Source organism: Nuphar pumila, chromosome 13 (genome assembly GCF_984573655.1).
Source record: "Nuphar pumila chromosome 13, dmNupPumi1.hap1.1, whole genome shotgun sequence".
Classification (NCBI taxonomy): Eukaryota; Viridiplantae; Streptophyta; class Magnoliopsida; order Nymphaeales; family Nymphaeaceae; genus Nuphar; species Nuphar pumila.
Genome location: NC_143261.1, coordinates 4,062,013 through 4,079,997, shown reverse-complemented (window position 1 = coordinate 4,079,997; position 17,985 = coordinate 4,062,013). Strand labels below are relative to the sequence as shown.

General features: G+C 36.6%; 1 protein-coding gene across 2 annotated transcripts in view; it reads left to right on the top strand.

Annotated features, from left to right (window-relative positions):
- LOC149817566 (uncharacterized) overlaps window positions 1-14,623 on the top strand; it is a 38,711-nt gene extending 24,088 nt beyond the window's left edge. For both annotated transcript variants that reach the window (XM_089984805.1, XM_089984804.1), the window contains 5 exons: window positions 12,075-12,203; window positions 12,314-12,363; window positions 12,458-12,555; window positions 12,646-12,930; window positions 13,331-14,623. In XM_089984805.1, coding sequence (XP_089840931.1) covers window positions 12,075-12,203; window positions 12,314-12,363; window positions 12,458-12,555; window positions 12,646-12,930; window positions 13,331-13,840 — 1,072 coding nt within the window. In that variant the 3' untranslated portion in view covers window positions 13,841-14,623. The remainder of the gene's footprint in view (window positions 1-12,074; window positions 12,204-12,313; window positions 12,364-12,457; window positions 12,556-12,645; window positions 12,931-13,330) is intronic.
- Window positions 14,624-17,985: the final 3,362 nt, after the last annotated feature.

Here is a 17,985-nt window from a genome sequence, read left to right as displayed (position 1 = left end):
TTAAGACCCTTGTGTGGATGGTTTTGTTGATTCAATCAAGTATTCTACTTGATTGAAAGTGTATTCTTGCATGTGTATCAGATTCAATCCACTTAATTACATGGTATCAGAGCTTTGGTGATTCAAAGGCATTTTTCTAAAAGAAAGATCGTGAGAATATCAAGAGGAGGATTGTGGGCTTAGTGGATACAACAAATCAAGGATTGTCTCTTCTTTCCACTATCTCTTTCTCCTCGCATTGTAAAGAAATGGAGAATGAGAGAGAGGTTATAATCTCCATTCCCGTATGCCTAAACGATACAAACTATGTGATGTGGGCATCCATAGTAAAACACAAGATATGGGAAAAGGGGTTATGGGGTTTGGTGGATGGTACCGAAAAAGCGCCCAAGCTCATTCTTACGAAAATTGAGAATGGGAAGGAGATTGCTCTTCAAGGTGAGAAAATGGGTAAAACCGTTTTCGATTATGAGAAAAAATTAAAAGAGTGGAGGATAGGTCATTCCAAAATAATTGGATGGCTCATCAATAGTGTAAATATTCATAAATGCTCTAGCTTAGCAAAATTTGATTTTGCTAGCGATGCTTGAAAATATCTTAAAGACATGTATAGTCTTAAAGATATTGCCCACATATGCAATGTCCAAAATAAAGTCAGAACCATGACTCAAGGAGAGATGAATATTAGAGAATATTACAATGCTCTCTCTCTCCTATTGGATGAATTGACTCTTCTTGAGCCAAAATAGCGTTTCCCTCAAGATGTAGAACTCCGTAAAAACCAAATTAAAATGAAGCATTTCTACCAATTTGTGAATGGGCTTAGGCCCGAATTTGAGGGAACAAAATCAGCTCTCCTTCATAGAGGAGATGTGCCATCCATAGTCGAAACTCTTGAAGAATTGACTATGGAAAAGAATAGATTAAAGAAGCCATTCACTTCAAAGGATGAAAAAACCGTACTTGATATGTCCAAGCCCGGTAACCACACTAGGAGTTGCAAGCCTCCTCACTTTGTGAAGAATGAGAATGGGAGAAATCCCAACAACTATGAAAGAAGCGATAAAAGAGGAGATCATGAATACAAAAAAGGTGGCAAAATCATATGCTATCATTGTTATGAACCGGGACACATCAAGCATTTTTGTCCCAAAAGAAAGAAAAAAGATCACTGTGATGATAAGAGAGTTGTTTTGGTAGAAAGAAATGATGTAGACGACTCAAAATGCATAGGCTCACTGTCTTTAGCTCAATTAATGGAGGTGCTACAACCAATGTTCAAAGGTCAAGCTTCTTCCTTCTCGGGGGCGGTCGTATCCATAAGTGGTGACCCTAGTAAGACTTCTTAGATCTTAGATTCTGGTGTCTCGTTTCATATGACTCCAAATGAGTCAATATTATCTGAATGCCATTTTAACCCAAATAATTCTTATGTTTCAACTGCCGACGAAACATCTTTAAAAAACAAAAGTTTTGGAATTTTTAAAAAACCACCAAACTTCCAAATACCAAGTATTAGAGTTGTGCCAAAACTAAATTTAAACATTTTATCAGTTTCATAAGTTACGGATTATGGTTGCAAAGTTTTATTTTCTTCTAATGATTGTTTAATACAGGATTTCCAGTCCAGAAAGCCGATTGGGCAATGCCATAGAAGAGGAGATCTCTATGTAATGAACAATCTTAAGTTATCAAAACAATCTTTTTATAATTTTGTTGAAAAGAAAGATATAGAAATTTGGTACAAAAGACTAGGACTTCCTAGTGCGACTAAATTACATTTGTTTCCATTTCTTACTAGTTATAAAGAAAAGAATTTGGTTTGTTAAGATTGCATTCTTGGCAAAATGAAAGCTTTGCCCTTTGAACAAAGACATTTTATACCAAAAAATCCTTTTTGAGTTAATACATTCGAATGTGTGGGGACCGACTCCTGTTATATCCAAAGGTGGGGTATCATACTATGTTGTGTTTGTAGATGGCTATAGTAGACATTCTTGGATCTTTTTTCTTAAAAAAAAAACAGAAATATTTGAATGCTTTAAAAAATTTATTTCTATGTAAAGACTCAATTCAAAACCAACATTCAAATTTTTAGATTTAATTCTGGGGGGGTGGAATTTGTATCAAAAGAATTAAAAAAAAAATTGACCTAAAGGGGATTATTCATAAAAAATCTTGCCCATACACTCCTCAGCAAAATGGTCTAGCTGAAAGAAAGCATAAACATATTATTGAAACTACTAAAACACTTCTTATATCAAGAAATGTTCCAAAAATGTTTTGGGCTGAAGCCGTTCTTACGGTAGTTTATTTGGTAAATAGAATGCCTTAAAAAACTATTGAAAACATATCTCCCATTGAAAAATTGTTTAAAATCTTCTCTGGTTACAAAATGTTAAGAGTCCTTGGATGTAAATGTTTTATTCTTACCCATAGAAATGACAAACTTTCCCCAAAAGCAATCCCTTGTGTTTTTCTAGGCTATGCTGAAAATAAAAAAGGATATTGTTGCTATGACATGAAAAAAAACAAGTTACATGTTTCACAAAATGCTACATTTTTGGAAAATGAAGATGGTTTTAGCAAAAAAAAAATCCAAGAGAACTATGATTATTCGTTTCTTTTTTATCTTATCAATGAACATGATAGGTGTGAAAACATTCATAATGAGCATGAGAGTGAAAATGAAGGCACTCATGATGTAAGTGAAAATGTTGACAATGGTCTTGATAATATTGACCCACTTTATACTACCATACAAACATACACTCGGCGGACCGAAGATCATCCACCATGTGCCTTAGAAAGATATTAACAAAATCAAGATGTAAACTTTGCTAGTATTAGAAAATCAATAAGAATTTCCAAAGCCCCTAGTAGATTTGTATCTTATGATTCCTTTGAACAAAGATAACGAGTATGTTTAATGGCTATTCACTCATATATTGAACCATCATCTTATTCTGAAACAAAAAACCATCAAGAATGGATTGAAGCGATGAATGATGAATTAAAAGCTTTAGAAAAAGCAAAAACTTGAGAAATTCAAACATTACCAAAATAACGGAAAACTATAGGGTGTAGATGAGTTTACAAAATTAAAACTAAATGGGATGAGACATTGGAAAGTTATAAAACTCGATTAGTAGCTAAGGGATATAGTTAAGAATATGAAATTGACTATGATGAAACTTTTGCCCCAGTTGCTCGAATGATGACTGTCAGAACCCTTATATCTATAACATCAATTAAAAAATGGCCTATCTTTCAAATGGATGTAAAAAATGCATTTTTGAATGGTAATTTAGATGAAGAGGTCTACATGGATCCTCCACCAGGTTTGAATTTAGCACTTGGAAAAACTTTTAGGTTACGAAAAGCTTTGTATGAATTAAAACAATCTCCCAAAGCTTGGTATGATAAATTTAGTAATTTAATGACTCAACTTCATTTTAAATCTTGTTTTACTTACACTGCATTGTTTGTTAAGTCTTTAAATGCAAGGATGGTCATACTGCTACTCTACGTGGATTATATGATAATCACGGGAGGTGATAAGAATGGAGTAAATCATATCAAAGATGTGCTTAAAGACAACTTTGATATGACAGATCTTGGTTTTTTAAGATATTTTTTTGGTACTGAAGTGACTTACTCACCTCATGGTTATTTTTTGTCAAAGACTAAGTATGCAACAAAGATTATTGAGAGATCAAGACTCTTAGATGAGAAACGGGTTGACACTCCAGAGGTCATAATTACAAAAATGAAAAAGGATGATGGAGAACCTCTGCAAGATCCAACCGTTAAATTATGTAATCAAACTTGTAATTTCGTATATATATTTTATATATATAAGGTAATACATATACATATATATAATATATGTATATGTATTTACCAATTATATATATAAAATATATATAGTCATAGTAAGGGTAGTTTAGGAATTTTACACATTCTTTTTCAAGAATATGTTTTTTGTATTTTCCTTTTTTTCTTTTTTCTTTATTTATTTTTGCTTTTTCATTTAATGCATTGTACATGCATTGGGAGGGGCCCAACCCACTAGTCGTTGGACCCCTCCAACGGTCACATTTGTGACCGTTGGAGGGGCTCCAACGACTATGTGGAGCCCCTCCCAAGGCCTCCTCCAAAGCCCTATATATATGGGCAGCTCCTCTTGTATTTCTTCAAGGGATTTGGGATTATAGCCCAACCTCTTTAGTGTTTATGAAACTTATGGGTGCAAGTGCACATTTGTGATTCAGTGTGTTGTGTTTGTTGTGCACAAGTGTTCTTGGGTGTGTATGTTCACACATTTATTCTTAAGGTTGTTGCGTTATCGACTAAAGTATCTTGTTGAAGATACTTTTACCTGGTATCAGACCCTCGTTGAAGAAGAAGAATCACGACTCGCCTTCTTTTGCATTCCTCGGGAAGCGTGCCTTCAAGTTTTTTGAAATCAAAGAGGATCATCTTCTTCGGGCAATATTTTAGGAGCTTCTTTTGTCAAGAAAGACGCAAAAAGTAATTAAGGTACATGCTATATCTTGCATTCTTTCTTCTCTAATGGGCAAAAAAGACTCCCATTTCTCTCTTGGGTTTAAGCTTAATGGCTCAAACTATCATGTTTGGGCCGGTAATATGAAAGCCCATATTAAAGGAAAGGGGCTTTGGGGTTACGTTTATGGATCCATACCGGAACCGGAACCCAAAATTACCATTGTTGAAGGAGGGGATATTAAGATCCTTGAAGGGGATGAAAGACAAAAGGCCCTTGAAGAGTATTCTAAGAAACATGATGATTGGGAAATGAAGAACTTCAAGATCTTATCTTGGATTTTCTCATCCGTTGAGACCAAGATAAATGCCAACATTATCAAATTTAAAAGGGCTTCCGAAGCTTGGGTATATCTTGAGAAAATGTACACCTCAAGATATCTATCCCACAAGTACTTTCTTCAAAAGAGGGCTTTGATTCTCCAACAAAATGACATGACCATTCGGGAGTACTTTGCCGAATTATCCTCTATTTGGGACGAGCTCGCAATCCTTGAACCTAAATGGAGTGGTGAGGCAATCGAATTAAGGCACAAACAACTTGAAGAAGACCGGTTCTTCAATTTTTTAAATGGCCTTAGACCCGAATTTGAACAAGTTCGGTCCTCTCTTCTCTCTGCCTTCACATCCCCCTCACTCGAAGATGTTATCACCAAGCTAAGTGGTGAAGAAACCCGTATGGGGATTAGCAAAAATAATCCTAGCATTCTTGTTACTTCCTCTACTCAAGAAGATGGTGAAATGGCTAATGCTGTGTCAAGACCGGAAAATAACATGAGGACCTATATACCTCCTCATTTCAAGAATCAAGGAGGAAATGATCGGTATGGCAAAAGAGACTATAGCAAAGTAACTTGCTATCATTGTAAAGAACCCGGACATATCAAACCCTTGTGTCCTAAATGGAAGAAATTGATTGCAACGACTATGGCATCTCAAGTTGAAGAACGACCCTCCTTATCAAGTGAGTCTCTTTCTCTTCAACAAATCGTGGAAGCCCTACAACTTCTTCTCAAGGGAGGTACTTCCGGAGCCGCTATGTCATCCTCTTCCCCCGGTAAGACATCTTGGCTTTTAGATTCCGGGGCATCCTTTCACATGACCCCTAGTTATTGCACTCTTTCAAATTTTTCTAAAAATGCTTTTCCATCCTTTGTATCAACCGCGGACGGTACATCTCTTGAGATTAAAGGAATAGGTAATTTTGAAAAACAAGACTTCTTTGTTCCAAAAATTCGTTTTATCCCAAACCTTAACCTAAATCTTCTTTCCGTTTCCCAACTCTCGGACCATGGTTGCGATATAAAATTTTCTTCTAATAAATGTTGGATACAGGATCACCAGTTCGGGAGATTGATTGGGGAAGGCTCTAGAAGAGGAGACCTCTACTACGTAGATTTTCTTCAAGTTCCCAAGAGTCAATTTTGCAACGTCGTCCAAAACAAAGACATTCATGTATGGCATAAGAGATTGGGTCATCCCAATATTGTTAAAATCTCGTATTTGCCTTTTGTTAAACATCTTTGTAAAAGTGACTTTTTGTGTAATGAATGCATTCTTGGGAAAATGAAATGTTTGCCTTTTCCTCAAAGATCCATGTTTACGACAAAACCATTTGAAATTGTCCATTCCGATGTATGGGGACCGGCTCCGGTAATGTCAAAAGGAGGTTTTTCATATTATGTGATCTTTGTGGATGACTATACTAGGTTTTGTTGGATCTATTTCCTTAAACATAAACATGAAGTTTTTTCAACCTTTAAAAGTTTTCACATGATGATTTCAAATCAATTCAATGGATGTTTAAAAATCTTTAGGTCTGACTCTGGAGGAGAATACCTCTCAAATGAATTTAAGAGTTATCTTGAAAATTTTGGAATTCTTCACCAAAAATCCTGTCCGAAAACCCCTCAACAAAATGGGTTAGCCGAACGAAAACACAGGCACATCATTGAAACAACTAGGACTTTGCTCATTTCTCAAAACATTCCAAAAAATCTTTGGGCTGAGGCAGCCCTTACCTCTGTCTATCTCATAAACCGTCTTCCATCGAAAAATTTAAACAAAATTTCTCCCTTTGAAAAACTGTATGATAAGGAACCTGATTATAGCAGGTTAAGGGTCTTTGGGTGTAAGTGTTTCGTTCTTACTGATAAGAATGACAAACTTTCTCCAAAAGCCATTCCTTGTGCCTTTCTTGGCTATTCTGAAACCCAAAAGGGGTTTCGTTGTTATGATATCAAAAGTGATAAATTGTATGTTTTCAGGAACGTGAGTTTTTTGGAAAATGTTAGTGGATTTGAACGTTGTGACCCCCATAATGAAAATATGGATTATTCTTTTTTATTTGATTTATTGAATAAGGACGATGATACTAGTGATAATGAGTCAGATCAAAGTAACCCAAATGAACTTGAAACCGAGGAAAACATCTCCTTGTCTCCTTCGTCACATCAACCTATTGAATTACCTAGAGACCCTATCACCTACTCTCATAGAAATCAAAACAACTTTAGGAGTGCTCTTGACAGATATAATGATGCCAGTCCCAGTGCCTCTCAGAATGAAGTGATCCCTCGTAGAACCGAGAGAAGTAGAAGGCCTCCTTCTAGGTTCATTTCCTATGACTCTTTCTCCCCAAGATATAGAGCCTGCCTTAGTGCCATCCACTCTTATATAGAACCTAGAAATTTTGAAGAAGCACGTAAATGCCCTGAATGGATTAATGCCATGAACAATGAACTTGAGGCTCTAAGAAGAGCCAAAACCTGGGAATTCCAAAATCTTCCTAAAGGCAAGAAAACAATAGGGTGCAGATGAGTTTTCAAAGTAAAAACTAAAAGTGATGGATCCCTTGAAAGGTATAAAGCTCGCTTGGTTGCAAAAGGATATAGTCAAGAATATGGTATTGACTATGAAGAAACTTTTGCTCCTGTAGCTCGTATGGTCACTGTTCGATGTCTTATAACCGTTGCCTCTATCAACAAATGGAACATCTATCAAATGGATGTGAAAAATGCCTTTTTAAATGGCGATTTAAGCGAAGAAGTCTACATGGATGCTCCTCCTGGAATGGAGACTCCTAAGGGAAAGGTGCTTCGTCTTCAGAAAACACTCTATGGCCTAAAACAAGCTCCCAAGGCTTGGTATGATAGATTTAACTCTGTTATGATTGAGAATGGTTTTTCCTCTTGTTTTACTGACACTGCTCTATTTGTTAGAAAATCCAATGCAGGGATTGTAATTTTACTTCTGTATGTTGATGACATGCTCATCACTGGGAGTGATTCTAACAGGGTTAAAAGTATAAAATCTATCTTAAAAGATAAATTTGAAATGTCTGACTTGGGTTTTTTAACTTATTTTTTGGGAATTGAAGTGGCATACTCTCTTAGAGGATATTTCTTATCTCAAACTAAGCTTGCTTCTGAGATCATTGACAGGTCAGGTATTATAGATGAGAAGCTGTGTGAAACTCCTGAGGTTGTAGGAGCAAAGATGAAAATTGATGATGGAGTTCCCCTGTTGGATCCTACACCCTACAGACAGCTTGTAGGATCTCTGATGTATCTGAGTATTACCAGACCAGATATATCCCATGCAGTCCATACTGCAAGTCAGTTTCAGCATGCGCCTACATCCGTTCACATGAGTGCCATCTTACGGGTCGTAAGATACATAAAGGGTACTCTAAATAAGGGAGTTTTTCTGTCCTCTTCCTCTGACTTAAAATTGATTGCTTATACTGACTCTGATTGGGGAGGTGACCCAAATAACCGTCACTCCACCACTGGTTTTTGTGTGTTCTTAGGAGACTCACTAATTTCGTGGAGATGCAAGAAGCAACAAAAGGTGTCGCTCTCCTCAACTGAAGCTGAATATCGTGCCATGGCCACTACTACTATGGAGATTGTTTGGATTCACCAACTGCTAGAAGACATGGGGATCAAAATTGAAGGACCCACCAAACTATGCTGCGACAACAAAAGTGCAATCTACATTGCAAAGAACCACACCTTTCATGAACGGACAAAACACATCGAAATGGACTGTCACTATGTTCGTGAAGCATATCTCCGAGGAGTTATCGATCTTCCTTATGTCACGTCCGAATATCAGTTGGCAGATTTCTTTACTAAAGCCTTGTGCGCTCCGCGGTTCAACTTCCTTCTTGGCAAACTATCGGTCATCTTGCCCTAAGTTTGAGGGGGGGTGTTAAATTATGTAATCAAACTTGTAATTTCGTATATATATTTTATATATATAAGGTAATACATATACATATATATAATATATGTATATGTATTTACCAATTATATATATAAAATATATATAGTCATAGTAAGGGTAGTTTAGGAATTTTACACATTCTTTTTCAAGAATATGTTTTTTGTATTTTCCTTTTTTTCTTTTTTCTTTATTTATTTTTGCTTTTTCATTTAATGCATTGTACATGCATTGGGAGGGGCCCAACCCACTAGTCGTTGGACCCCTCCAACGGTCACATTTGTGACCGTTGGAGGGGCTCCAACGACTATGTGGAGCCCCTCCCAAGGCCTCCTCCAAAGCCCTATATATATGGGCAGCTCCTCTTGTATTTCTTCAAGGGATTTGGGATTATAGCCCAACCTCTTTAGTGTTTATGAAACTTATGGGTGCAAGTGCACATTTGTGATTCAGTGTGTTGTGTTTGTTGTGCACAAGTGTTCTTGGGTGTGTATGTTCACACATTTATTCTTAAGGTTGTTGCGTTATCGACTAAAGTATCTTGTTGAAGATACTTTTACACCAACCCCATACAGACAATTGATTGGAGCTTTGTCTTACCTTTCTATTACTCGTTCTGATATTTCTCATGCTATTCATTCAGCCAATCAATTTTAGCATGCTCTCACTACAGTATATATGAGTGCTCTGTAATGAGAATTATTAGATATATTAAGAACTCTATAAATTATGGATTGTTTTTGTCATCCTTTTCCTCATTAGAATTCATTGCGTACTCAGACTCTGACTGGAGAGGGGATGTGAATGATAGACGCTCAACTACTGGTTTATGTGTTTTTGTAGGTGACTCTCTAATCTCATGGCGATGCAAGAAGCAACAAAAGGTGTCTCTGTCCTCAACTGAAGCTGAATATCGCGCCATGGCAACGACCACGTCAGAGTTAGTGTGGCTTCAACAATTACTGGAGGACTTGAGAATCCACATCAAAGAACCCTCCAAATTGTGCTGTGATAACAAGAGCGTTGTGTATATTGCAAGCAACCATACGTTCTATAAGAGGACAAAACACATTGAAATGGATTGTCACTATGTCCGTGAAGAATTTCTGCGAAAGACTATCACATTCCCCTATGTTTCATCAGAGTATCAACTAGCGGATTTCTTCACCAAAGCGCTTCCGTCACCCAGATTTCACTTCCTACTTGGCAAACTCTCAGTTGTTCCACCATGAGTTTGAGGGGAGGTGTAAAATATAGTTAATATATATATATATGTATATATAAACCGAAATACCCCTTAGGGGTATTCTGGTCTTTTCACCAAATAGGCGTCAGCCACTAATGGGCTGATATTTTATCTTTTTGCTTTTGTACCTTTTTTTGTTTTTTCGCTTTTGTCTTTTTCTTTTTGCTTTTGTACCTTTTTTGTTTTTTTGCTTTTGTCTTTTTCTATGCAAAAGGGGCCAGCTCATATGACCGTTGGAGCTGCCCCAACGGTCACAAATGTGACCGTTGGGTGCAGCCCCAACAGTCACATGTTCAGCCCCTTATTCTCATTGTATTATAAATAGCCCCTTGGGCCATGTATATTTTTCAACTCTTTGGAGTGCCTTTTTATGCAATAACAATTTGTTAAGACCCTTGTGTGGATGGTTTCGTTGATTCAATCAAGTATTCTACTTGATTGAAAGTGTGTTCTTGCATGTGTATCGGATTCAATCCACTTCATTACAATTACACATTATGTAATTAGTGGTATTCCTAAAGGGCACTTTAGGGTTTTCTTTTTTAATATATTTTATTCTTTTCCTCAAGAGCATTATAGTCCTTATAATGCCCTTAGAATAGAGATGTTGGGAGCACTTTCCTATGGCTCTTCTTTGCTTCCTTTTGTATATAAATAAGGGGTGTAACCACTCTTGTATGTCAAGCTTATTCACAAGCATTCTCTTAAAAATATTCTTATATTTTTTACTTGTGTTTTAGCCCCTAAGTGGCTTGTGTGGTTGTGCTCTTCTATTGACTCATAAGTGGTCTTGACTTTGTATGTTCTTGTGTTCTTATATGTCCATAAGAGGCACCCACTTGTACTCTTTTTGTATTTTCATTAGACATTGGTCCGGTCTTATCCATGTTGCATTTCAGAAAGCAGTTGGAGCAGGGTGATATTTCTCATGCCAATCCTTTCATCACTTTTCACATCCTCTGTTTGCTTTACCAGTTAAATGTGATGGCCAAATAGTTAGCATTTTTGTATCTAAATCAACTTGGGTATACAAACACTTGCCAACAAAATAAAAAGGTTCAACCAACCTAATTGATGCAACTTGGATTGTATGAACTGTCGCTACTATTTTCTAATTGACTTGAATTACAAGTTTTTCTTGCCATGCTGTTTCAAGCGAACCTTTGCTTTTGGCATACAATCCAGACATGATAATGATTTGTTCTCTTGTTTCCACACAGTGAGGGTTCCACACACATGCACGCATGCACCTCATGAACCATAAAGATCCCTGTACCTGTCAACTATGTTCTGAAGCCATTAGGTTGCCTATGAAATTGATCTCCCATAAATAGCAAATGGTAAAATCCCTCAGAGATTGAAAAGAAAAAAAACTGCTAAATAATCACATTCAATGTATTGAGACCCCGTATAATGTTTATTTCTTAAGTGAGACATTACTGCATTGAAACCCTCTATGAATGTTTGACTGCTTCTCAAACCAATGTACCAAACCTTCTAGATATACTTATGACAAGATTCTAGCGTCTGCTTAATGCATTATTAAGAACCAAACTATGTTGCACCTTTCTGTCGGCAGTCCATTATGATATTAAAACTCAAGACTTCATAGAAATATTCAGATTTGTGGACAAATCTCACAATCAATGTATAACTTTTGTGGAACTTTTTTGGTTCTTATCTCAAACAGAATGATTAATCAGCCTTGGTAATGTGCATACTGGTTGAAGAGCATTAAGAAAATTTAATTGCAATCTGCTTGCTTCCCTGATTTTTTTTAAATTATTTATTGACAATCATATTTTTATCCTTCCACCCTAAAAAGAGAGAAGATCAGATGACTTTCATTTGTAAATTACTTTGAAACCTACCAGTTCTAACTTTTGGGGATTTTTCATAGATGTGTGATTCCATATAGTAGATAAGACGGTTTGTTTTGCTTTTTTAACCTTCTTGTCTTTATCCATAATAGTTTAGACCATCTTTATGGGTTTTTTTATTTAAGAATGATGAATATTTACCTTTGGACCTGCAGTCTAATTTCACGTGTGCAAAAGACTCTACGTGGATCTTCTGAGGATATAGGTTGGCTACAGCGTGAACCAGGGATGCCACCAGTCGAGGATGGTACGGGGAGGTTCATGGAATTGCTTGAGGGTATAAGGTAGTATTTTATGATATACTCAGATCTTCTATTTCAGTGTCATCAATTATGGATAAGTTTTATTCCGATTGTTCTTCTATCTCCTTACTTTAACTTGTCTTCACTTTCAGAAAAGGCGAACACAAGCTACCAAACACTATGGTCTATTTGCTTATTCCGGGTAATGTTTAATAAACTTTCCTTTTCAAGGTTCTGTTGAGATTAGTAAAATTTTCAATTATACTGATCACGTTAGTTCTTTTCTACTCTTACAGGCCTTTTTAGCAATCACGGCCCCCTTTATTTTGTTAATACAAAAGTTTCCTTTTCAAAAATGGGACTGGCTTGTCACATTGCGAAGATTCATAGTGAGGTCAGAAACCATATCCTGTTTGTAGACTTGTAGATCTGTGCTTCTTGATTTTATTATTTGCATCTCACAACTTCAGGTCTAAAATGTCAGGCTTCAGTTGAGAAAAATGCCAGAGAAATAAAATCATACATTGAGGAAATTTATTGGGGCACCAATAAGCGTGTCCTAATTCTTGGACACAGCAAGGGCGGAGTAGATGCAGCAGCAGCGTTGTCCTTATACTGGTCTGACTTGAAGGACAAAGTTGCAGGTCTGGCTTTATCCCAAAGCCCATATGGTGGTAGCCCAGTTGCTTCAGATATATTACGAGAAGGCCAGTTGGCAGATGCTGAAACACGGAAACTTTTGGAGCTGTTGATTTGCAAAGTCATCAAGGTAAATGCTTGCGACTGAAGCCGTTTGATCAGCTATAAATGATAAAAATAAAAGGTCAAAATGACCATCTGTGCATTTCCAGAGGTTAGAACATCTTCAGGATGTTCTCATCTTTCAATCCACCTAGTTCTTGATTGTAAGGTGTTGAGTTTATGTCATGAACATCTTTCTATCGAATCTTTCAAGGATTTGATGGTCCTAATTGGCCCGAGGTCAATCTCATATTGCCTGTATCACTTCAACCTGTGCCCCAACCATCATATCTAACTTGCCTCAAGTCCATTCAGGACCTTACTTTCCATGAGTCTGTAGTCAAGTCTGCATTTTAAGCATTGTGAAGTCTACCTTAAACAAATGTTCACTTATTTATTAATTGTGGCTCTTATTTCATATCCTACAGGGTGATATGCAGGCATTGGAGGATTTAACCTATGAGAAAAGAAGAGAGTTCTTACGTAAACACAAATTGCCAGTAGAATTGCCCGTGGTTTCATTCCATACAGAAGCTAGCATTGCTCCCAGTGTCCTTGCTACACTGTCACATGTTGCACATGCAGAGCTTCCTTGCTTCCCTTTGCCTGTTTTCAGAGCCGAAGCAGCAGCTGATGGTCAATATACAAAGCTACCAGTAATCTTTCCCCTTGCTGCTGCTATGGCTGCTTGTGCACTGCAACTTCAGCTAAGATATGGTGAGAAGAGTGATGGACTTGTGACACGGAAAGATGCCGAGGTTCCAGGTTCAGTTGTGGTCCGACCTGAGAAGAAAATGGACCATGGTTGGATGGTTTACTCTTCCTTGAATGATGACCCTAATGAAGCTAGCGCTTCTCAGATGTGTGAAGCTTTGCTTGCATTACTTGTGGAAATTGGACAGAAGAGAAGACATGAATGTGCAGCTAAAGATGATTGAATGCTATTCTTATAGTGCTTTGGGCAATTCTTTCCTTGGTCACTAAATAAAAGTGCATGATTCAAGTGGTAGTCAATGCTAGCGTGCTGTTTTTCTCTCAATGGCCGGCTGGGGGATAGCCCCTGGGTTGGGGGGTCCAAACCTTAAGTCCTATCGTTAAGATAATGCAACTCGTGTGGCTAATCTTGCTAGAATGCTGCTTGTGCTGGTCATGATTATAAAAACTTTGTTGCAATTGAAAAAGGGTAGAAATCAACAGGCAATTTGGAAGTGTTGTTAGGAAATACACATAAAGGATTAATTGAAGCATCCCCCTTGGTCTATTTAGTGACATACTTGGTTATTGGCCAAGGGCAGCCGAAGATGAAATGATGAGTTTGAAGAGGTGCACATGAGAATGGAAATTCTAACTGTCCTCATTGACTTGCTGCGGCTTACTATCAAGGTGGAGCATGTGAGAGTTACAGCACTTGATACCATTGAGGAGATATCCTTCTCCCCTTGTTGGTTTACAATCAAAATGTATTTCATGTTACTCTCTTGGGCATCTAACCTTCAAAGTGGCAACCAATCAAGTGTATGTTCTGTGGTTAAACTTATTTAATAGCATGGAGATCTACATATACAAAATTTGCCGGGCATCTATGTACTTCATCCATTTTGTTCCTTCTTTTTCTCCTTTTTTTTTTTATAGACAAGCTGTGATTGCCCTCACTATGGGACTTTTAAGGGGCCTCCTGGTCAAGATTCTGCAACTTTACCTTTTTTAACAGGATCCATTCATCGTATACTTTGTATAAACGAATGCTACGATGAGATAAAGTTTGGCATTTGCTATAGCTCCATAAAACAAGAGCTTCTCTTATGTTTTATCTGTTTGAACTTCACAGTAAATATAAGTTACTTTCTCTCTTCAAGAAAAAAATTGTGTTATTTTCAGTAAGCACTATATTGTACAAAACTTTGATTTCTTTCCCTATTTTTCCTTTCTTTCTTTTAGGTTGTTTGGTGTCACGTATAAATTTTTAGCCACCTATTAGGTTTATTAACTTTGAGTAACGTATGTTCCTGCTGATGGGAAGATGAGAGAAAGGTAACTGCCAAATGTCGATAATGTGATGGAAAGGCACAGTAAATTTTAAGCAATTTTTTTTTTATTGTTTATATGTGTGTTGTAAATACCCATGTAGATGTGGATATGACATGGATGCTGCATATACTAGTCAAATCCAATTTCAACTCATACATGTAATTTGTCTATATTTTACGAAGATTAAAAATGAAATGCTCGTGCAAAGCACAAGTGGGTTGCTTATAAGATGTGGATATGGGCTGACCTAGGTATACCTTGGACAGATAGTCAAACTGAATGTTCAGGAGATAAAGGATCGGATAATTTGGCTGAGTGAGAGTGTTTAAGGTACTGTTTGGATGACAGGGTCTAAAAAACCCAGTTTTTTCCTACAAACCTGGTTTTTGGCAATCCAGGTCCGTAACTGTTTGGATGACCAAAAACCTAAAAATCCAGGTGTTTGGTCACCAAAAACTAAAAAAAATGGGCTGGCCATTTTCTGGCCAGCTACCAGCCGGAAAATGGCCGGGCAGGTGTGCTGATGTATGAAAACACAGGCAGGAAGTAGTATGGGAGTCAAATAAAGAATGTATGATATGTTTGGAAATGTTGTTACACTGGGTAGTAGGGGACTACCCAGATTGAGTTGAATCCAAACCCAGACGTGACTTTGTAGCAACTGCCTGACTTCAGAACCAGCTCCGGTCAATGACACTTTTAGGTAAGCTTGATGTCTGAAGGTGTAAAAGCAAATGAAGCTGATGAAAAAAATGAAAAATGATTGTACTGTATGGTAAAAATGAAGTGTTTTCCTAAAAATGACATAATTTGTTAAAATTTACCGGATGATCAAAACCATAAATAGCAAACTTCGTTAGGACCTTTTTACTCTTCATGTGTGAAACTCACAAAGTTCATGAGCGCTCGTCGGGTACCGCAAACTCTCACTTAAAAGGAGGTCTGCACTTTTTTTTTTTTGCGGACATCACAAAGCACACAAAACATTATGTTATTTATGTGCAAAACCATGATTATTCTGTTTCTCATTTGCCTAATCATAGAGAAATACTATGATTAATTAAAAATGTTTCATCAACTAGTAGTTCTCAAAAATATCCTATAAAATAGTCAATTTATGTGTTTTGTGATTATATTCTAGTTTAGGCATACAATAAATTTTTTTTTAAATAAACCAATATACATAAAAAGTGCTTAATATCGTGCAATTTCATCCAATTAAAGCAGTACGAGCTTTTCAACAAGAAATAACCACATTTCTGTGATTTCATAAAAGTCAAAGGGTTATTCTTATGAAAATAATGATAAAATATGACCTTGAACAACAATTCAGATGGCTTTATGAGTTAAACAGAAAAGTTAGACACTTTTCTACATTGTCAGAAAAATCTAAAGCCTCACACAGTGAATATCAGAAATTTTGAGTTAAACATAAGTTTCAAGCCTCTTTACGTAATTTTTAAAAAATAAAAAAATTACTGCAATAAATATCAATAAACAATGACTCTGTTTCTGCAAAATTCAACCTGCACCAGAACCCTTAAGAAAAAAATTTACATGGTCCTTTAAATGAAAATAAATAATAATCAATGGACTTGAATATGAAAATATCTTAAATAACGTTAAAACCAAACAACAACAAAAAAAAGGAGGGTCTCTCTACCCTTCCTCGAACCAGTCCTCTCATACCAATGTTAGATTTAAGACATTTGAGAAAGAGAAGACCTGGGGTTGAAGCATGAGTTGCTTCGCCAATGATTGTTCTTTGGATAACAACCTCTAGCTTTAGCTTTAGGGTGTTTTGTGTAAATCCCATAAAACCTGAAATTCTTTCTTTCAAGAATTCTGTATTTGAATCTTTCTTCCGCGGCCTCTACGGTCCTTCTTGTAATCCTGAAAATGGTTGAAATGGAAACATGTCCATTGAAAAAATCCCTTCAACCCAAATGTCACAACTCTTGCCTCTTAACTGTTAAGGCTGTTGCGAGAGTGACCCTGATCCACATACAAATCCAACAAATGAGAACCTGAATCCAAAAAGAGTATCCATTTAAGTCCAAACCTATTTTAAAAACATATCTGGATTATTTTTAAGATCCATACTTGAAAATTATATATATATATATAGTGATCGGTAGTTGTTTGAAATGAACATGCTAAATGGGTTTTTTTAGCTTTTTATTTTATTTTTAATTTCTGACCATACAGATGTGTTCTATCTACTTGATTTTATAGGGATCAGCTCTCTAAGCATTAGATCCGGACACATGGATGATTTTTTATAAGGTTCAAAAATCAACTGTCCAAAAATCTTTATAAAATTCCAAAGCTCCAAATATCATTTTTTTTCATCGAAAACACATCATCCAGGTGTGGATTGACCATGCCCCACATATTTATGGGGGTCAGAACGGTGAAAAAAACATCCGAAAGGCAGAAAAACTCATTTAACACGTATCATTTCACACAGCCACCATTCTCTCTCTCTCTCTCTATATATATATATATATATATTCTCTCTCTCTCTCTCTCTCTCTCTCTCTTTATATATATATATATATATATATATATAGAGAGAGAGAGAGAGAGAGAGAGAGAGAGATTGGAGGTCCAACAGTCCAAACCGTTTACAACCCCACCATCAAATAGGAATTTCCTAACTCCAAAGTCTCCCTGCCCAAACAAACAGATTAAACATGAAATTGAGCATTTAATGCTATGAAAAATTGCAAGCAAATGAAGTGAGTGTTTCTTGTCTTTGCCCAAAAAAAGGCAATGGTCTTTTTGCAACTTCCATACCCCCTCTTCAAAACAAAAAGAAGGCATACCTTTGATGGAAGCAATGAAGTGAGTTCCTGACATTGGCCAAGAACTCAATACAGATTTTGTAACTTCCAAGCCTCCTCTCTATCTTTGGTAAAAGCAATAAGAAGAGCCTGTCTTTTTAGGATAATCCAAGTGCAAACCCCCCATCACAATCAGCATCTTGGTTGGCCTTTGGTTGGAAAAACCCTTAAGGTCTCATTGAGAGTACACCCAGCTTCTATCTTGCCAC